Source organism: Aotus nancymaae, unplaced genomic scaffold, assembly GCF_030222135.1.
Source record: "Aotus nancymaae isolate 86718 unplaced genomic scaffold, 86718_ANA_hifiasm-v0.15.2.pri h1tg000029l, whole genome shotgun sequence".
Classification (NCBI taxonomy): domain Eukaryota; kingdom Metazoa; phylum Chordata; class Mammalia; order Primates; family Aotidae; genus Aotus; species Aotus nancymaae.
The window spans coordinates 46450170-46473279 of NW_026988442.1; the positions used below are offsets into that span (position 1 = coordinate 46450170).

Consider the following 23110-nt stretch of genomic DNA (forward strand, 5'->3'; position numbering starts at 1 on the left):
TTGAGGCTAAAGGATAAATGTAACCAACCAGTAGTTACATTCTACATGTTGTGTATTGTTCATCATCGTAGCTCACCTTCCTGTGTTATTTCTTGTCTTTGCCATTAGATATACTTTAAGAGTAGGAAAGTGCAATAAATTTGGAGTCAGTCCTGTTATTTGGCAATATTTCCATAACGTTTAGCTGAAACACAAAATTAGAGCTTATGTTTAAACTATGTACTTTGAGGAATATGGCCCCTAGGTGAAATAAAGGTTAAGGTAATGGCTATACTTAAGTGAGAAAAAGAAACTGGAAAACCATGGCTTGGTAAATGCAATGTCCATCCTGGGAAAAATTGTAAACAAATCACTTTCTATAAACCCAGAAACAAGAAAAGATTACTAAATAATAACCAGTATATTTTCATAAACAATAATTTCTACCAAATCATAACATACTGATTTTCTTAGTAACTGTACAGTTAGATCAAGGGGCAAGATTTCAACCCACGTGTACAACATAATCATTGATAATTTGGGCAATGGCTTGTGATTTTTTTTATAGCCATTAAATAACAAAAACAGATTCACAGCCTTGCTATGGCAGAATCATCTGGGCTATTTATTTAAAGTATAAAAACTAGGTATCAAAATCTGACCAATTAAATTGGAATCACATCACCTCTATAAGCTTAAGTAGGTTTATTCTGTTTTCAAGTGAGGTATCTGAGTCACAGAAAGTTAAGTAATCTGTTTAGGATCACACTGCTAGAAGGCAGCAAAGTCAGTTTTTGAACCAGAAATCTGATTCCAGAGTTTGCACTTTTAACATAAGACAAAACAAATCATACTTACATTTTCATAATATTGCTTCCCAGATTATTAAACTGTTAATTACCAGGGTTATTACTGATTTTTCTATGTAACTTCCTTCTTGCTTTTTCTTTAAAACCAGAAATTATTTTTACATGGCAAGGATTGCTGAAGACCTTATTAAACAATAGATGCTTTAAATTTAGGTCTGTGCTGCCCAATACAGTAGAGATTAATTAGCCTTGTGTAGCTATTGAGTGTTTGAAATATGTACGTGTAAGTCCAGATTTCAAAGACCTATGACTTAGTATAAAAAATAAATAATATATCTCAGTAATTTTCATATCAATTTTATTTCCAAATGATAATAATTCAGATATGTTGGGTTAAAAATACACTGTTAAATTATTTTCACCTGCTTTGTTTTTCTTTTAATATGGCTCTCGGGAAATTTAAAATCATACCTGTAGCTCAGATGTGTAGCTTACATTATATTTCTATTGGAAAGTGCTGGTCTAGGCCAATTCCTCTATCTTATCTTCTATTAATTCAAATAGTTGACCATCCCCTAGTTTATAAATGTCTTGGTGTCATAACCTAGGTATCTTTGTTTTCTCTTTAGACTGTAAAGGTGTGGCAAATGTTGTACTAAATAGTTAATACATGTATTTTCAGTTGAAATCAATTGAAATTAACAATTGGACCTAAACTAGGTCCTTGCTTGTTTCTGGATGTCTGCAATGCTTTTACATAATTATCAACTAATCATATATGTGCTCAATAAATTTGGTACATGTATATGAAGACATAAGTGACCAGCTAGAACAACCCCTATTGTATGAATGTTACATTCCTGCAAATAAATCCATAAAGTGATTTTTCATATATAAAATCTAGTTGCAACCTCAGTCACAATGCCATGCTTCAAAATTTGTTTTGAAGCAGAAAATTATCTATGTGTTAAAATGATGTTACTGATTTTGAACAGTTCTATTTCTTTGTAGAACTGCAATTAAAGCATTTGTTTTGGCCCTATAACAAATGAACTGAAGGACAAATATTAAGAATAGTCATAGATGTGCCTGAATTGTACTAAACCGCAAAGTCTTGATGCTTGTAAGTGGAGCTAGCAATGGCAATGTTCCTATAAGCCTTGGGTTGTAATGAGGGGTTTGTTTTGAGCTAGATACTACTGTATTAATCTTTTCTCCTCGACCACCAATTTTGAACTGTTTCTTTTTTATGCAAGTGACTTAATGCAATAAAAATTATCTTGATAAGTTTTATTAATGAAGTCTTTGTTGAACTAATTAGATTAAAAAGATGTTAAGTTACTTCACTATAAGCTAACCAATACATTCTTTTAAAATGTTTTTAAAAAGTCACCCAATTAAATAGTTCATAAATCTTGATTAGTTTAAAGCTACATAATAATTGTTAATACAGTTTAAGGTACAGCAATTTCTTAGCTAGTCTTTGAACTCTTCCCTCTTGGAGCCCTTTCTTACATGTATAGCGGGAAGGCAAATATCTATATATTTGAAAACTCTAGAGTTACTTAAGTATTTGTTGTAAGTAAACAGTATTTCCTTCAGGCTCTTCCACCCTTTAATATCATCAATACCACTAGTCCTTGGAAACAAGCATCTTTTTTTTTTTTCTTGAGACTGAGTCTCGCTCTGTTGTCATGCTGGAGTGTAGTGGCAAGATCTCAGCTCACTGCAATCTCTGCCTTCTGGGTTCAAGTGATTCTCCTGCCTCAGCCTCCTGAGTAGCTGTGACTAAAGGCATGCACCACCACGCCCAGCTAATTTTTATAGTTTTAGTAGAGATGGGATTTCACCATGTTGACCAGAATGGTCTTGATCTTTTGACCTCATGATCCATCCACCTCAGCGTCCCAAAGTGCTGGGATTAAAGGGGTGAGCCACTGGGCCTGGTCTGGAAACAAGTATTATTTTATTAATTCTTAACATTTATAAAGTGAATGATTGGCTTCTTGGCTATGTAAGCAATTACAAGGAAGTAAGGTACAGACAAATGAGGAAATAAACATAAGCTCAATTTCAAATAATAAAATTGACATTCCAAATGGAACTTACTGACATGAAAGTGCCATCATATTTAAAATTCTGCATATTGGGTTGCTATACAAGTCTGGGTACATTTGCTTCATTGGAAGGCTGTTTAAAATAAATCCATCAACACCTTAAGGCTACATCTACAAAGTTTGTCCATAAGCATGTATGGTTCAGTCTGAGAAAAGCAGAGTTCTCACAGAAGAAATCCTATGAAAAATGGTCCTTTAATGTTGGCCTTATTGTTAGCTTCCTGGGTAACAGGGATGTCTTGCACAACAGTATGTCTTATGAAAAATTAAAGCAAAACAAGCACAGTTATACAGCAAAACCTTACTAATTCCATTTATAAATTCGACTTGCAAATATTCTCCCATTGCACATAGATATCTTGTTACAAAATAATCTTCTACACATTCTTTAAATTTTATAAATGAATAAAGGGAATACACTGTAAAATCAGTAAATGTTTTTATCTGAGGCTTGAACAATTGACAAGTATGCCATTTGTTTTTAACTTTTGTGTTGAAGTATTAATTTTCTCTATGTCAAAGGACTTTTAGGTTTAGAATCACATATAAGCATTGGGAGTGCTTTGGTTTCATTAAACTCACATTGCTGAGTTTCAGCCCTTTATACCTCCTTTCATCTTATCTTTTTAATCGGCCACACTCTAATTGTACCTATTCATGAGGTATATAGTGGTTTCAACACATATGATATATAGTAATCAGATCAGAGTAATTAGCATATCCATCATCTCAAACATTTATCATTTTTTTTTTTTTTTTTTTTTTTGATGGAGTTTCGCTCTTGTTACCCAGGCTAGAGTGCTCACCGCAACCTCTGCCTCCTGGGTTCAGGCAATTCTCCTGCCTCAGCCTCCCGAGTAGCTGGGATTACAGGCACGCACTACCATGCCCAGCTAATTTTTGTATTTTTTTTTTTTTTTTAGTAGAGACGGGGACATTCATCATTTTTTGTGTTGAGAACATTCAATATCTTCCTTCTAGCTATTTGGAACTATATAATAAATTATTGTTAACCAAAGTCATTCTATAGTGGTGTAGAAAGCTAGAATGTATTGCTCCTATCTAGCTGTAATTTTGTGTCCTTTAACAGATTTCTCTCTGTCCCCACCTTCCCCCCGTTTTTGTCTAGTATCCTCTGCTCTTTTTACTTCTAGGCAGACTCCCTTTTTGGACCATTTTGTGTTTCATTTCTGAATCTTTCTTGTCTCTTTTACTTTTTAGTTCTCAGGGCAGAAATTTTCCCCTCTCTCTTCTTTTATTTCGCTAGCATTGACTTTTGCTTTACCACTCCTCATCCATCTTTTCTATTTCAATCATTTATTACCATTTATTATTGGTTGAATAGTCGCCAAGCAGCCAACATCACGGGTGTTCTCTTCTAAGTATGGTCCTGTCTCCTTAGGATGAGCCTGTTTATTTTCCTCATCCACAGAGCTATAATCAGTACCATCTTGGTCATCTTCACACTCCAGCCCACGATCTAGACCATCTATGGATTATCATTACTTTCTCATTATCTCTTTGTATTACTAGTACTTGTTTCAAAATTAGCTTTTAATATTATTTGAAATGAAGATATTCTTATTTTAAAATATATATATTCTGCGTTATATTTTACTGGTTCTCTTACCTGAGCCACCAATATTTCTATCAGATTTTACTCAGCATATTTCGGAGGAAAGGAAGCATATGCAGTAGATTTGAAAGGTGGACCGTATTCAGTCCTGAACAAGCTCACTTTATCCTTACATGCTCACATTCCCCACAGCAAAGGCATTTGCATTGCACAAGTCTGTCCAGATTTTATGATGATCTCACAATGGCGTTCAAGGACAGAATCCCTGAATGGATCAGGAAAATATAGCTGATATTGCTGACATAGGTGATTGTTCCTCTAGTAAGCACAGGTGAAATTCTCCCTTCCTTCAAATGGACTTTGTGATAAAGTTGTGTTTGTTTTCTGAACTCATACTCCTTCAAAGATAATAGAGGGAATGCAGGCACAGGTGAGACTTGAAGCAGTGCTTCTCAAACTCTGTTGAGAAGGTGAGGTCTCTATTCTTCTATAAAATGAAATAAAAATTAATTTCTAGAAAACTGAAATAAAAAACAGGCCCACCACTACATGCCCCCTTTTTTGTTATTAAAGTAAACAGACACAACATTAATTGGTCAAATTGCTTTACAAATTTCTAAACATGGACTCTCCATATCTTTACTTAACCTTGTCACTGGCCAGGAAGGAATGGCAACCAGCACTGATTGGAGGACCACACTTTCACAACCAATTTAGGACACTTCTACCCATGCCAGATAGAAAGTGCTTAATTTTCAAACAGCAACTCCATAAATATTTATCGAAGGAGGGGTAAGGTGGGGTTGCTTTACTTGAATTTAGAAAATCCTGAAAGTAGAAATCTGTTAATGACCTAAGACTATAGACAATAAAATATTCTTGAAGATTCTTAGTAGAAAATAAACATCAAGTTAATGCTTGCTGTATCATAACATGATCTGTGCAGATATGCACCCTAAGGCTTAAAAAAGAGAGCTTTTGAAGAATGGGTGAATTTAAAATGAAGAAGCTTAAAATTTCCTTGCCCAGATATGTTCTTCACAGAGATAAAGGCTTTCTCCCTGGCTCTGTCTAAATGTAAGTAAACACCTCGGGAAACACTGAGTCAGAGTGCTTTTTACACCTTTGCATGTTCCTTCTTTAATTTTTTGTCTGCCCACTGCCAATTTATCTCAAGTAAGTCGAATTTTTGGAAGGAATTTCATTCACATTCATGGATCCTGGATTCTTCAGGGGCTTTGAGCTTTTCCTCTGGGATAAGCAAGCACTGCATAAAATAGGAAGTCAATTGGGATTAGAATTCAATATGTCAGCTAACTCAGAAATCCCAGTACAGAATTTAGCACTCCTGGTCAACGGATACTCTCCAGGGAACTTGGCCTCGAGAAATCAATTATTGGATTACATCCATCTAACTCAAGAGTTGGTTTGATGGTGGCTGTTTTTATTTCCTATTATGAAGAGAGTGATAATGTTTATTTTATGAGAATAGATGGTAAAAACAATCTTTACTTCAAAAATAGTATCAGTTCTACTGAATGATTAATTTTCAAGATATTTGAATTGGGAAAGCTGAAATCACTATAAAAAGAATGTCATGCCTTAAGTTTTTTGGAATGAAATGAAATGTGCACCCAATTAAGACTTTCATTTAACTCACACATTTAAAATATCCAGAAAATAAATGACTTCTCTTGGCTAAATGTCTTATGTACAATAAAAATGAGGGTAAGTATCAGGTAAAAGGTAAGTGGTAGCACTGGATTTCCTCTATAATTAAGAAGAGATCCAGTGACAGTTTGTTTTCACGGTGCACATTAGAAACTGTGATTGTGCTGGTTTCTCATTTAACTTTAGAATAATTTATTATGACAAGTAACAGAAAGTAGATAATAGAGATTAAGCAGTTTATACTTTCATACTTCTATGTTGTGTTCCTGTCTTCCAGACTTTTATAGTATTGAATAAAGGGAAGGCCATCTTCCGGTTCAGTGCCACCTCTGCCCTGTACATTTTAACTCCCTTCAATCCTCTTAGGAAAATAGCTATTAAGATTTTGGTACATTCATATCCTTTTTCAAGTGATTAATATTAACTGTTTGCACATAATAATCTGTAAGTACTTTGTAGCTAAATGTAAAATTAAGTTAGGAAATGTCCACATTCTATGGTTTTCATCACTCTCATTTTGCATCTTTGTCACATAATCCTTATTCTTAAAGTTGATTAATCACATAGACATTACTGAAATACACACTCTTTAACATTATATATATATATATGTATATATATACACACACACATACATGTATGGATTTATGTACTTTTGTTATTTTTCTAAAAATACTTATATATATATAATCCTACAAATCTAGAGTAAGATAGCCATATTTACCTTTACCTTTACCTTTATACGAAATTTGTGATGGTATAAAATTTGCAGTGAGCAGTGATATAATAACAGAAAAATCTACCTCCATACCCGAGTTTATCCATAGTTATGATATAAAACAAGGTATCTTAGAATAAACATTTAAGCATATTTTCTGTCAGAGAATGTCAGGAGACTTTGGCCAGTACTTAGTTAATTCTTGAAATTTCCTGATGATTGTTGTAAAGGAAGTACTGGAATATTGGCTGAATTTCAAATTCAAGTCATGAGTTATGATGCTGCCATGCAAAACTGATTGCTTAGGAAAGACTCTGGAAGTTAATGAAAGAAGTTGGCATATATTTCCAAATGGTCTTAAGGGATTTGGCTTCATGATTCCACTGGTGTTAAAAAGGACTCCACAATTAATTCATTTGTTGATCAATTTAGTAAAACAATTCATTTCTAATTGTATCTCGTTTGATAGCTTTGACAATAATAGATATAAAAATACCATTATAATTATCATAAGCTCATACTACTTTTTTTAAAGGATTCTAAAATTTAAAAGGCCATTCTAATTTTAAGCCGATAGCAAGAAATTTCTTAGTGGTATAAATATGCTATTACTAAAATTAAAAGATTTGAAACATAAAAATCATATGATGAGGGTTTTTACCCTTATGGAAGTTTCCTTATCCCAGTTTGTATTCCGAGTGCCATCATGTGGTCATTTGATGAAAACTTTTTTTTACAGCTATGGAAAATTTTTGTTTTGGCAGTAAACTATAGTGGAGCAAATATTGGATATCAATGCAGAAAACGTATATTCTAGGCCTGGGCCCTTATCTAATTCCTCTAGAGCTTAGATAGGCCTTATTTCTCTGATTCTAAAATTATAGTGATGAAACTAATTGTTTTCTAAGTTCCCTTTCAGCTATATAATTCTGTTATGTCTGTTCATTTGTTTTAGGTACCACTTAGAGTATATTTATTTACTTACGAGTACTGTTCCAAGCATTTCCAATATATTTCCAATATATTAACTCATGTAATCTTCATGTGAAAATGATTACATGACAAAATGACCACATTTTTAGATCCATTACCGAAAAGTAGGAAGAGATATGAGGCAATGGCACAGAGAGGTTGAGTCACTTGGCCAACATCACTTTGCTATGTTGAATTTTAATTACATTTCCATCACGTTAAGTGCTAACCTTCAAGAATATTCACTTTTAATATTAGCCAATGCTGCTGCACTTGTATAAATCCAGTCAAAATAGAGCAACCCAACAATTAGCATTACAGTTACTTATACCACAAATTTTTTTTCATGCATTGAACTATGTTGGATAAGATGTGTTTAAGAAATTACAATATTGCAGATAAGTGCCCTTCCTCCACAATTTACTAGTTTATTCACCTGAATGAGTTCAAGTCAATACTTTCTGCTGAAAAACTATGCAACTTCAGGTGACACAAAAATAGTCTTCTTACTGAAGTTCTCTGTGAGGTGAATATATTGATTTAATAATAGTTGTAAAAACAACACCTTATACTGATATTATCCACATTTTACACATGGACAAAATTGAAATGTAAAGAGATTAGATGACCTGCCCACAATGCATTTATCCTTGAGTTTTGGCTAAGCTTTTCAATGTTAGCTTCTTGTAATATAACACTTGGATTTGGATTTTCTTTTGTGTGTTCCTTAACAATAACCTACATTATTCAGCATGCTAATTATGTGCACTATTTTGACAAACTGTGTGTTTATGACAATGAGTAGCCCTCCTGATTGGACAAAGAATGTAGAGTAAGTTCAACTTATATTTTTTAATAACAGATATACATTTGAGATTTTGAAACTATGTCTTAAAGTATTCTTAAAATAAAACTGAAAAGCATTTTGTTAAAGCCATTTCTAGACAGTTATGCAGCAAGAGGACAATGCTCATTGGCCCTCCCGCCTACTGGCATTAAATCTGATTACATCTCTCTTTCACCTGTACCTGGTGTTCAACAGAAGACCACCACTCTTGGACATTTACCCCTTTTCCCTTAAAATCTACAGTAGCCAAAACAAATGTGGTCAAAGCAATTCCAGAAAAGAGCCAGTGTGTTAGACCTTTGTTCCAGTTAAATTCCAGGTAAATTCATTGAGTCAAGAATCAAAAAGCATTAGTTACAAATGCCATGTGGAGACAATATTGAACCACACAAAGTTTTCATTTCCATCAGGCACATCCAATTCATGTCAGGCCAATATCAGTTCCAAGTGTGGTCACCAACGAATTGAAAAATAATCCAAAGTTTCAGGATTGTAGAACTTGAAAATTCAGTAGACTGAAGACTAAACTAACAGAAATGGACTTTTTGTAGAGCTTTCAGAAACCAGATGCATTACTAACTATATTGACGGTCTCTCTGTTCTGGGGATTCCTTCAAGGCAGAGAGGCCAGATTTGTGATAACTGCAGCTGGGCTACTCTACCCATAGCTGTTTACCTGCCCACACTTCCCATTTGTAATGCCTGTTACTATATAGCTGCTGACCCAACCCTAACAACTACAGAAGTAAGTATTAGGTTGGCGTGAACATAATCGCGGTGTTTGCCATTACCTTCAATTGAAGGTAACATTTGCACCAACCTATTTCCAAGAGTGTCTCCTTTCTTATCTACTGCGGCCAAGAAGAAAAATAACATTCTGAAGAAAATAATAAATTTTATATACAAAAAAATTCTGAAACATTGAAGTTAATATAGGAGGACCCACAGGTTTTCAGTCACCCTAGTTTCTGTGATTTTATGTCACCCTCACACCCAATTTCTGAGTAGAAGATTTAAACTTTGGAAATATGTAAGTTTCTGAATTATCACAAGAATTTTATTCTAAATTAAATTTTTACTTCTTATAACCCTAGAATTATTTACCTTGATTTTAAAGAAGTCCTTATTCCAAGTAAGTTTAACTATCTTGGAGAAAAGAAGACATAAGACATGCTAATTTGTCAATTTCCTCTCATTCTTAGAACACCATTAAAATTGATGAGATTTTTTTTTTTCCTAAAAGAAAATCATTTCATGCTTCTGCAATATTATTGATTGGCTATTCCATCATGTAAACATACTAAATATTTCTCAGGAGATTGTGTTTATTTATGTAAATACCAAGACATTTCAGACAATAGATATCATACACCTTATATTTCTCACACTACTCTTAAGACACTTTATAAAACAACTCTTTGTGTATTAGGAAGTTGAATTTAAATTTAGGGCTACAATTTATTTGTATGAAAATAAAATCCATCTGCTTAATTTTCTTTTTTAATATTCATCTATTCCACTGATGGAGTGATAAGAAATTGGTATGCTATGAAAAAACACTAAATTTATCAAAAAATTTTGGATGCTTGTTTTCAGATACACCTTCACAGGAATATATACTTTTGAATCACTTATAAAAATTATTGCAAGGGGATTCTGTTTAGAGGATTTTACTTTCCTTCGGGATCCATGGAACTGGCTTGATTTCACTGTCATTACATTTGCGTAAGTGCCTTTTTTGAAACTTTAAGAGAGAACATCGTTTGGTTTCCTATCAGTGCTTATGCTTTTAAAAGTAGGCTTGCTTTACTTGTGGAATATTTTGGTGTGATTTATACATTCAAACTCTGGATTTCGATTTAGCACAACAAAGGTCTAAGTGGAATTTCACCATAGCATGAAACTTTGTAGTAGCTGAAAACTACAATTTTCACGCACAGCAACTGTCGGAAAATTTCACATATGCCACTCTTACACACACACACAATCACATATTAACAGATACATTCTTTTTTTTTTAATTGCATTTTAGGTTTTGGGGTACATGTGAAGAACATAACATATATATTCTAATATCAAAACACAAGCGTATTTGTAATACATCTGTGAAAATCAATTTAAAAATTCAGCCACAAAACAGTTTTATTGGCTACACAAATTTGCAATGACCTTGTTTATATTACACACAGCTTCTTTTGTGGTTTGGTAGAATAATAAAAAATATCTACTCGCATCGAAACAATCTGACAAATCAAACTAAGGAAAGAAAAGAAGATATTTGAAATATTATGTATTTAATATGTTAAATTACTGATTCCTTAGACCTTTAGAGGGATACATTCTCTCCGCCTCTTTCTGTTTCTCTCCTGACCCTTCCTTCTTTTCTTCTTCCCTTTTATGACTTTCTTCATCTCTTTAGTCTCAACATAAACCTCCTTACCCTTATCTCCTATTTGTGTCCACTCAGTAATATGCCTAGTTTATACACCCTTGTGCTTTTTTCTAGTGGTAAACTTCCTCAGGAAGAGACCCAGAAAAATAATAGAAAACCATTCAGGAGTAAGTTAATGTAGAGTGTAGGAGGAGGCTGCCCAGCAACACTGACCCTCATCCCTTCTTCAGGAGCTGATTTCTTTGTCTCTTACAACTGTGATGTAGTGGATAGGAGCAGGAGAGGCAGCACTGATATACTCAGGACTCCAAATACTGCATGTCTGGTCTTAATTTCCTATCTGATTAGGATGAGCCAATTTTTTGCCAGGCTTTCTGGCCATGGCTCAAAAGAAGGCATACAGGACTTCTATTTCTTAAGAACAAAATGGCAATAATAATAGGGGCATCATTGGACTGTCATAAAGTATTATTCTTAATTTGCCTAACTTTCATTTACAAGTTACACTAGGAAAATCTTATCTCATATATAAAAGCAGTAAGGCAATCTGCCTTTTCAAGCCTAAATTTCTGTTGGGTGATTTCACGTATTTTCCATAGTGATGGAATCTAATTTCTGATTTGCCACTTACGATATTTATCTTTTAAAATCACCAAGAGGGTCTTTATGAAAGACCCATGCAAGTAATATAAATCTTGCTAAAATCTTGAGTAATTCTGATTTAATTCTACAGATTTGTAATAGAATTTGTAAACCTAGGCAAATTTTCAGCTCTTCGCACTTTCAGAGTCTTGAGAGCTTTGAAAACTATTTCTGTAATTCCAGGTAAGAAGTGATCAGGGTAAAGCATAGGCTCCTTGTACCTACAACTCTTTCTTTGTATTCTGTTATTGTGTTTGTGTGTGAACTCCCTACTACAGGTACGTCACAGAATTTGTGGACCTGGGCAATGTCTCGGCATTGAGAACATTCAGAGTTCTCCGAGCACTGAAGACAATTTCGGTCATTCCAGGTGAGAGCTAGGTTAGACATTGAGACTGACCCCATCATGTTTTTCAGCATCTTTTTTTTTTTTTTTTTTTGCTTGACAAAATGGAATCATAAGACTAGATATTCCAAAGAAAATGATTTTTATTGTTTAGACATAAGCTTTATCAGCCTTGGAGTTTAACAATGTCTTATGTGAGATACCGTAATTTGAGGTCAGGGTGATTTGCACTTACAAACATCATGGGTTTTTTTCCCCCATGTTAATGTTATCAAGAATTTGCTCCCTTTTGAATGTACGAATCTGTAGTTTCTTATTCATTATAGTCGCTAATGACTATGTGTATATAATGTAAATCTTCTAAGTCTTTTGCTAACAAAAGAGAAGGGAATAAGATAATAAATAATAGTGTAAGTTTGCATGGAGGATTTATTATCTTAAGGCACATTTATACTGCAGACCACTTTCAGTTTCACAGCAAAATCTTTTCTACTTATACATAGGAATTTTAAAATATTTATTCAGGTATTTTCTTATAAAACTGAACTCTGACCCTAATGAAAGTGTGGAGCAACTTTCAGTAGCAAAGAGGAAAAAGACAGAGCCCTTTCCTTGATATAGGCTCCATGAAGAACATGAACCTTCCATTACTTTGTCTTAACGTAATGGGATATGAATCCTCATTTCATTGTTTAAATCATGACATTTCTGGAGTTCGTCTTCATAAGTGCCTCCCCTTCTGTGAAGTGTTGCTTCTCCACTAGCATTGTAAACATTTTTGGACTTATGCATGAAATCTATGTTTTCAAGAAAATTGTGTGAAGCTTTTACTATTTCAGATGTGTTAAGTCTTCAGAGTAATAGGCTTCTTTCTTTCAGGCCTGAAAACCATTGTGGGAGCCCTGATCCAATCTGTGAAGAAGCTCTCAGATGTAATGATCCTGACTGTTTTCTGTCTGAGTGTGTTTGCTCTAATTGGGCTGCAGCTGTTCATGGGCAACCTGAGGAATAAATGTATACAATGGCCTCCCACCAATGCTTCCCTGGAGGAGCATAGTATAGAAAAGAATATAACCGTGAATTACAATGGCACACTTATAAATGAAACTGTCTTTGAGTTTGACTGGAAGTCATATATTCAAGATTCAAGTAAGAATTATTGTTATACACATTTCCTAAAAAAAGTAGAATTGGATTGTTCGTAATACAAAGGATAAAGACTTGAGAAGAGATGGATATCCCATTTTTTGTGATGTGCTTATTACACATTGCATGCCTGTATCAAAACATCTCATGTACCCCATATATACAAACACCAATCATGTACCCACAAAAATTAAAATTAAAAATTAAAACCTAGCAAAATAAATAAAACAATTACTTACAAAAAAGAGTTACTATTATGTATATTTAGTCTTTTCATTGCTAATGTGCCTTCCATCTATGCATGAAAAATATTTTTAAATGAACACATAACAAGTTCTGATCTTTTAGAAAATTACCTAATCGGCCGGTCACAGGCCTGTAATCCCAGCACTTTGGGAGGCTGAGGCAGGTGGATTACAAGGTCAGGTGTTCGAGACCAGCCTGACCAACATGGTGAAACCCTGTCTCTCAAAAAAAAAGAAAATTACCTTTAAAAAAACAAAAAGAAAAAAAAGAAATTATTCAAACTATTTAACAATATTTTAAATTATATTGTATTTGGTATTTCTATCCCTGGATTTTAACTAATAGGTTATTTATATTTCTGGAACTAATTTTAAAGAAGAATTTTGTTAATCACCTTATCAATGGCTTACACATACATTTAACAATTTTGTTCATAACTACTTTAGTTTTGACACCTAAATGGCACTTTCTATTTTATCATCATTTGGAAGGCTGAAGAATTCAGCTAGAAAGGATTTTCCTAGGATCTTTGGTTACTGTACATTCTTTCTGAGGTAATTGATATAATCAAAGGAGATAAAATATGTGAATGTCTTTTGTGAGTTCTGCAGAACTATGCAAACGTAACCATTATACATTAATTACACAATGTCCTTAATGTATCAGAAACACTGGAGATAATTAATGGCTTCAGGGTGTTATAGTTTAATAGATTATTTTATTACTTTAAGGAAATAAAATGATACCTAAAAGTATATGTTATTCTTATATTTGAAAAGTAGTATTACATCAAAAAAAGAAAATTACAGTTAATAAAACTTCAGGTGAGAATAATAGAAAATGTTAGTCGGCTGCAGTGGCTCACACCTATAATCCTAGCACTTTGAGAGGCTGAGGTTGGAAGATCACTTGAGGCAAGGAGTTTGAGACCAGCATGGGCAACATAGTGAGACCCCTTCTCTGCAAGAAAAAAAAAAATATATATATATATATATACACACACACACACACACACACACATATGTACATATTATATATTATAATGTATATATGTTTATATGTGTGTATATATATAATAAATATATTATATATATATAAATGAGTTGGGTGTGGTGGCATGCACCTATAGTCTCAGGTATTAAGGAGGCTGAGATGGGAAGTTCACTTGAACCTGGGAGGTCAGGACTGAAGTGAGCCATGATTGTGCCACTGAACTCCAGCCTGGGTGACAGAGTAAGACTCTATCTCAATAATAATAATAATTGTGTTAATACCCTTTCTCTTTTTAAAGTGACAATAAAAAGTGTGTAAGTTTTTTCTCTCTTTAATTTTAGAATCTGCCAGTAGTAATATTTCAAAATCAAGGAGATAGAATATGATTAATAAGAAATGGAAAAGTCTTTTTTAAGGAAAAGCATTAAACCTACACAACTCAGATTTTAGATGTTCTTGCATATAGTATACATTTATTATTTTAAGGTGATGAATAATATTTTGGAAAAAAAAAGAAAGAAAACTTCAGTGACTGATTGTGTGGAACAAACAGAATTAATTACAAGAAGTTACCAGTGGTTTGATACTTATTAAAGTAATGATAAGCATAGTTAAAAAAGAAAGAACTAATCAGTGTCTCCTTATAGTTATAAATCTGGAAAATACCTTGGATTGATATAAATTAACTCTTCCATGACATTCAGTGATATGCTAATAAATAATTTGCAAACAGTTGTAAATCTTTAGATTTAGTTGTAAACCTGTAGTTGTTAATCTGTGGATTAAGAACAGTGTCAGAGCAAATCACAAATGTTTCTTATTCACTTGATACGATGCCAGTAGTTCCACTTCAATCACCAACTCCCTGAAATCTGTTCTTTGTTTTATCTAAGTTCAAAATACTGACTAGGAGGGCTATTTAGGGTGTATTCTCACTAGGGAAAATTTATTGGACTGCATTTTTCCTATACTCAAAGTGAAAAAAATGAATAATATCTGAGGTCATTTTCAGCTCTCAACATCTATGATTCTTATATTAAGCCAAATGCAAATATAAATAAAATGGCTCATTTTTGAAAGTGATAAAAAATTAAATCTATTAAAATTAAAGATAAATATTATAACTGAAAATTCCTATTTTCCTCAGGTTAAGCCTTTTAGATAATTGAATTTAATGGGAAAAACTTCATTTATAAATATGACATATCAAAAGCTATAAAATATCATCCAGAGACTATTATGATCTTTTCACTTTGTTTAATTTTAATTGAAAGTTAGAAAGTACTATGTCACCTTTCCTGTCTGAGTTCAAAGAAGTCAAGATATCAGAAATAAAAATGATATTTTTCCTTATGTGGTTCTGTGTCCTTTATGGAACACTGCAGGGAATAAATTCCTCAGAAAACTTGACATCTAGAAAATATATGTTCTTACAAAATCCAACAGTGATTGTGCAATTTCATGTTTCTCTCTTTTTGTCTTTTATTTACTTATTCATTCAATAAACTTTACAGAAAGGCTATCCAGTCTCAAACAAACACTAATATAGAAATAATTAATGATCGAGACTTTCTTTCTAGGAAGTATGCTTGTAAATAAATAATTACAATATAGGAGTGTTACTATAAAAATAATTCGAGTATATACATGTTACTGGTAGCACAGTGAGGGGAGTTCTTAATTGTGTCAATATTTAGTGGAAAGAAAATTGAAAATGTCAAGGAAGAAGTTACAGAACAACTGGATGTTGCAAGAAGCCAAGGAGTTTGCAAGAAACAGGCAGCTTTGAGATAATGTAGTGTTCACCTATAGTCATTATTTTAGCTTTAGTATTTAAGACTTAAAATTTCTTTCATTTCAGTTGTTGATATGATTTATGCATATTTTACTATAAGTTGGCTATATTCTGTGAGAATATAAATTATACTTAATTATTAAAATGTATATTTGTTAAAAATATAGGAGAGAAGACCAGAAGATATACTATTCTCTTATTTTGAAATATGTGGCTGTTTTGAGAAAACCAAGAAATTCCTGTCATTTTTGTCTATTTTTACTGAACTTTTATTTTCATGAGAATGGTGGACAAATGCTAATACCCTTTTGAAATATTATGTTGGTACCTGTTATTATCACTAACTTCATTTTCATAATGAAATACTTTGCACTGTAAAGTATCTAGATAAAATATCTAGAATTTGGAGGGAGAAGAGATAAATACTTGTGTCTTTGAATAAATTATATATTTAAAATTACTCAATAAACTTAAAAGTAGAACCTGACCTTCCTCTTTTCATTTTAGTGTTTTTAACAATGCAAATGTTCATCATATGACTTTCTTTTTTGAAACAGGATATCATTATTTCCTGGAGGGTTTTTTAGATGCACTACTATGTGGAAATAGCTCTGATGCAGGGTAAGTCAATAATTTGTGTGTATCTGTGTATCTTTGTGTGTACACATATATATGTGTGTATCTTTTCTCTGTTTTTATAGAAACTGGAGATAACAGCCAACTAATTTTGTTGACATTAAGTTGCTATATGTAAGGTTTTTTATAAAGTATGAGATTATTTAAATATTAGGCAAGATTTATGTTTTTTTAAAACAAAAATACTTTTAGACACATGCACAAGTATGTTCATTGCAGCACTATTCACAAAACAAAGACATGGAGCCACCCTAAATGCCCATCAATGATAGGCTGGAAAAAGAAAATGTAGTACACCACCGGATACTTTACAGTCATAAAAATAATTAGATCATGTCCTTTGCAGGAATATGGATGGAACTAGAGGCCATTATCCTTAGTTAACTATTGCAGGAACAGAAAACTAAGTACCACATGTCCTCACTTATAAGTGGGAGCTAAATGATGAGACCATGTGGACACGTAGAGGGGAGCAACAGACACTAGGGCCTACCAGAGGGTGGAACGTGGGAGGAGGGAGAGGATCAGGAAGAATAACTAATGGGTACTAGGCTTCATACCTGGGTGATGAAATAATCTGTTCAACAAACCCCCATTACACACATTTATCTATATAACAAACCTGCACATGCATGTACCCCTGAACTTCAAACAAAAGTATAAAAAAAAGGAGAAAATTATTAAACATCCACTGTATATAACAGCAAAAATCCAAAAAGGAGTTCACTTTTACTCCTTTTTAGAAATAAATAATAATAACAATGCTGTTTCTTTTAAATAATTATATTGAGCTATAAACTCTGGAGACTTTATAGTAGTAAAAATGAATTGGAGATGTTGAAAATGCAAATTATCAACAAAAAATTATTTTGTAAAATATTATTAGAAATGCTGTACGATATTTTAATGATGACAAGAAGTAGCTAATAAGACTATACACTGTCCAAAGTTGGGAAATAGATTAGTTACTTATTTATCACACTTTTATTTTGAATAGCAAATCTTTCTGGCTAGGCAATATTATAAGTATAGCATGGTATCAGAGTAAAAAGTCAGCCAAACATCTGGTAATACTTTCTTTTGCCCCACTTGCAGCCAATGTCCAGAGGGATATATATGTGTGAAAGCTGGTAGAAATCCCAATTACGGCTACACAAGCTTTGATACCTTCAGTTGGGCTTTTTTGTCTTTGTTTCGACTAATGACTCAGGACTTCTGGGAAAATCTTTATCAACTGGTGAGAAACTAAAGAGTCACATTCTCTACTTAAGTAAAAGAATACAAGAAAACCAATTGAGTTATGAAAAAAACCACAAGATAATATAGTAGAAAGAGCAGAACTTGAAATGAGACTTGAGTTCCTCTGTCTTATTGATTATAACACATTGAGCAGAGTGATGCCAGGGACTGTAGTTCTCTTCCATTTCCTCTTGGCTCAAAACCTGTTCCCTACCCTTCTCAGGCACAGATTGTGCTAAACAGAAGGCACATTCTCCCTTCAGCCCTATCTGCTCCTTCAAATATTATCCCTCAGGTGGGAGGTAATGAAAATGAAGAAGCAGGTATACAAAGATAAATTTGGTCTCTTCCTTGACATTCCTCAAAGGCTCAGCTCTTTAATGGAGGACTCCGTGGTATTTTACTGACTGTTTCATTCTTGGTGAATAAAAGAATTCTTCCCTAGATATCATAATGTGAATGCATAAGATAGGGGAGAAGTAAAAAGCTGAAGTTAAAGAAACAAATAATCAAAAAAAGTACAGGGTGCTGTGACCAACATAATCACTATTTACATCTGAGTTTTGCTAGACACACAAGTAAACTGAAAGTTGAAGCTGTCACTTAGGGAAGTAATATTGAGAAATAATTCTGATATTATTGTTTACAGACACTACGTGCTGCTGGGAAAACATACATGATATTTTTTGTGCTGGTCATTTTCTTGGGCTCATTCTACCTAATAAACCTGATTCTGGCTGTGGTGGCCATGGCCTATGAGGAGCAGAATCAGGCCACCTTGGAAGAAGCTGAACAGAAAGAGGCTGAATTTCAGCAGATGATTGAACAGCTTAAAAAGCAACAGGAGGCAGCTCAGGTAAAGTTGCCCTGTCTCATGGCACTGTCCTTTTATTGTTGATCTGATTATTACAAAAATATTGAAGAGAAAGTGAATACCTAAGGGCAGGTCATGATACGAGGAATTAGTAAAGATTTCTATATTTTGATAATCTACTTATTTTATTTAGTTTAATTATTTTGTTAATTTATTTTAAGATGTATGCAATATTAACCACAATAGAACTGTCTCATATTATTTTAATCATTGGAAGATTCTCTAAGTAATGGGAAAATGTTATTTTGGGGTCTTTACAAGTGAGAGACATTTATTGAACAAGTAGACTGGCATTAGGAGGAAATTCTCTTTTCTTAGAACAAGAAATTATTGGTTACCATATAAAAAGTTGCTTCTAGTTCTTAAACATAGTCTCTTTTGTCTTTACCTAAAAATATGTTGGTTTTTAATGTGGTTGCTTTATTACCTTTATAAGGAAGTGATAAAATAATATAATGGTCTCTGATATAGCAGCATCCAATAGATAGATGAATGTTATCAGTCTTACAGAGATTGCTCATCTAAAAGGGATTACCTATGTTTATAGTGAAGTGTTAGTCCTTGCAGTGTGATAAATCATAAAATACATCTCCTGTCACTCTCATCTTTCTGTTTAGCATACGAATTTATTGCCTTTACTAAAGAAGAAAGCTGTTTCAGAAATATTAATTTACATGCAAGAGTAATTAATCTATTGAGGTTACCCTGGGAACGATGATAATAACAAAAAAGTGTCAACTTAGTATCAGTACAATCTATAATCAAAAAACATTGTTTTATTCCATGTCCATGTGGCCCTTAAGAACCAGTACTGAGTTCGAAGATGGTGGGAACAGCTTTTCGGAGAAGTGGATGTCTTATCTTGCTCAGCAGAAACTGTTGATTCTCCCTCTTCCATTCTTCTAGATATTGTGGATGGGTCAGAAAGGGATTTTATTATAACTGACCATAAATTGGATTAACAGTATCTTGAGGGTATTGGACAATCCAATTTCAATAACTAGAGAAAGGACCTCAGATTCTTACCCCATTCCCATGCCTTAAGATATGACTTCAGGTAACTCATCAGCTTTTCTCCGATGCTCCAGTTTCTTTTTCAGAGAAAAGAAAATAACACTAATGAAATACCAATTTTTACAGTAAATCAAATCCTAACAAGTAATGCATTTATGTTCTTGTTGACGCCTGATGGATATTTTTGAATATCCATGGAGAAAACCAAATTATCTCTGAAAGCCTTCATGAGGTAGAAAGAAAAAAAAAATCTCCTTTTACACTTCCAGAGACTCTTCTCTGTGAGATAATCCTCAATCAGCTCAATATATTTTTTAAATGCCATGCAAACACTTCAGCCATTTTAAAGAAAGAGACAGTCTTTTCAGGTGTTATGCTAAAACTATTTCTTTTCAATGTAGCAGGCAGTGACTGCAACTGCCTCAGAACATTCCAGGGAGCCCAGTGCAGCAGGCAGGCTCTCAGACAGCTCATCTGAAGCCTCTAAGTTGAGTTCCAAGAGTGCCAAGGAAAGAAGAAATCGGAGGAAGAAAAGAAAACAGAAAGAGCAGTCTGGTGGGGAGGAGAAAGATGAGGATGAATTCCATAAATCTGAATCTGAGGACAGCATCAGGAGGAAAGGATTTCGCTTCTCCATTGAAGGGAACAGATTGACATATGAAAAGAGGTACTCTTCCCCACACCAGGTATGCACTGCTGAGTTTACTGATGTATGGATGAAAATTAAAACATGGGAGAGAGGGGGAGAGTTAAAATAGACTTCGGAATTTTTATCAACTGAATCGACCACTGTCGTATTATATTTTAACTTGTCCCATCTCCACATAGTTATGTGAAAATTTTACTCCACAGATATGTAAAATCTACAGCTCGGTGTAGTTAGGATAACACCAAGTTGACAATCAGGAGACCTGGATTTTCATTCTGATACTGTTTGCTGATATTTGTCTATAACTGATGACATTTAATCTTTCTGATCCTCAGCACTTTCAAGAAAAAAAAAATGTGGAACTGGGGATAGCTGATCAGAAATGTCCTTCAGCTATTTTATGATTTTGTGTTGTTTTTCCTCCTAACTTCTTTATAAGTTATCATGCATGCTTCTGAAAACATTAGTCAGGTATACTTGATAAAAGGCACATCACTCTGATTTCAGAAATCTGAACTTCAAGTTCCAACAGTACAATGCCTTATAGGTGAAACAGAAATAATAATTAAAGTGATTTGAGAAAGGTGTACTAAAATAAATCGTGAGGAGTGTTGAAAGTTTTTGAAAGAAAAGATCAATCAAAACCAAAGTGGCCTTGTTAAGGCCATGCTGCCAGTGTTCACTGAATGTTTACCACATCCATTACCATATACTGAGGATGTTTCCCTTTGAACTTAACAAATGGTGGTTCACAGGGTTGTGTGTGTGTGTGTGTGTGTGTGTTTGTGTGTTTTCAATATGTTAAGGTTGCAATCTATCTCCTTATTCTTTAATCTTAAGGGAGAGAAACCTTCTTTTATAAAGCTATTTTAATTTAATGTAAACACACATAAAATGAGAATGATAACCAAAAGGAATGAGTCATATTCTGTTATGAATGCTGAAACCTCCTTCCACTTAATCTTGCAAAATGAAATTACATCCAAAGGGCCATATTAATATGACTTTATTTGTCTGTTGTTTCAAACTCCTAGTCTTTGTTGAGTATCCGTGGCTCCCTATTTTCACCAAGGCGAAATAGCAGAACAAGCCTTTTCAGCTTTAGGGGACGAGCAAAGGATGTGGGATCTGAGAATGACTTTGCAGATGATGAGCACAGCACCTTTGAGGATAACGAGAGCCGTAGAGATTCCTTGTTTGTGCCCCGAAGACATGGAGAGCGACGCAACAGCAACCTGAGTCAGACCAGTAGGTCATCCCGGATGCTGGCAGTGTTTCCAGCGAATGGGAAGATGCACAGCACTGTGGATTGCAATGGTGTGGTTTCCTTGGTTGGTGGACCTTCAGTTCCTACATCGCCTGTTGGACAGCTTCTGCCAGAGGTGATAATAGATAAGCCAGCTACTGATGACAATGTAAGGAAGTTTTAAATAGTTCAGGCATGGCTGGCCCATTATTGCTGCACCAGCCAGTGTTTCTACAGAACGGCAACCTTGAGAATGATCCCTGGTTGGTCACGCTGTGAATGCACCTGCATCTTGTAATATATTTAATAGACTAACCAACTAAAACTTAAAACCTTAAAAGTCTCCTGCACAAACCTGAATGCATTTACTTATTAAGAGTTCTAAGGATTAATTAGACACAATAATTACTGCCTCCAGATGGAGGATTTGCTATATACCCACACTGAATTTAGATAGCAGAACATCCTCTAAGGCTCTAGTATAAAAGTAAATGAATGATCCTATGTTTAAGTGTCAAGGGTGTATAATAAATCTTTCCAATGGATTCTTCAATATATCTCTGCTTTAGTTTAGATGTTCAAAAACACTGTGCATAAGTAGATAATGTCTTTGTTACCTTAATACTCTTAGTACTCATATTTTTCTTACTAAAAATGCTGATATAGGTCTTCTCAAAATTAATCTCAATGAAGAGACACAAATATATTATTAATACAGACAGATAAAATAATTGTCTGTGTACAAAGGTATGTTATGTATTTGTGAATGTATACCCAGATGAGGAATTTCTAAACAGATGCTGCCTCTTCTTAGACTGTTGACTCACTTGGAAATATATCAGCATGAAGAGGCATGACTAAGTCAGAATTAGATGACTTATTGCTTTGGTACCCTGGATGAAACTGTTGTCCATGCAGCATGTGTGTGTTCCTTTTAACATAGAGTTTGTGTTGTCAATGACCATCTACATCTTGTGTCCAGAAAATGAGATGGCAGCTAAGTGTTTCGTAATTGTTGATACTTTCTCAAAATTAAATGGCTACCTTCTCAAAAATCAAGTGCCTTGATCACGTGTACGACTTTTAAGTTATTAGGTTTTTACTATTAGTTCAGAAATAAGAGTAATAACTTAAATATGTCTCTCAAGAGTTTTATCAACTATATTAAAATTATTTCGTATTTTAAAAAATTATGAAATCGGG

At 33.7% G+C, this 23110-nt stretch overlaps 1 protein-coding gene across 6 annotated transcripts in view; it reads left to right on the top strand.

Annotated features, from left to right (window-relative positions):
• The window catches only part of SCN1A (sodium voltage-gated channel alpha subunit 1), a 129191-nt gene that overhangs the window by 60684 nt on the left and 45397 nt on the right, over window positions 1–23110 (top strand). Inside the window, exons 4-13 of one of the 6 annotated variants that reach the window (XM_064382644.1) lie at window positions 6430–6547; window positions 8584–8674; window positions 10286–10414; window positions 12002–12093; window positions 12949–13218; window positions 16807–16870; window positions 17981–18122; window positions 18774–18980; window positions 20414–20698; window positions 21696–22076. In XM_064382644.1, coding sequence (XP_064238714.1) covers window positions 6430–6547; window positions 8584–8674; window positions 10286–10414; window positions 12002–12093; window positions 12949–13218; window positions 16807–16870; window positions 17981–18122; window positions 18774–18980; window positions 20414–20698; window positions 21696–22076 — 1779 coding nt within the window. The remainder of the gene's footprint in view (window positions 1–6429; window positions 6548–8583; window positions 8675–10285; window positions 10415–12001; window positions 12094–12948; window positions 13219–16806; window positions 16871–17980; window positions 18123–18773; window positions 18981–20413; window positions 20699–21695; window positions 22077–23110) is intronic. The other 5 variants (XM_064382646.1, XM_064382648.1, XM_064382645.1 and 2 more) reach the window with 5 other exon arrangements.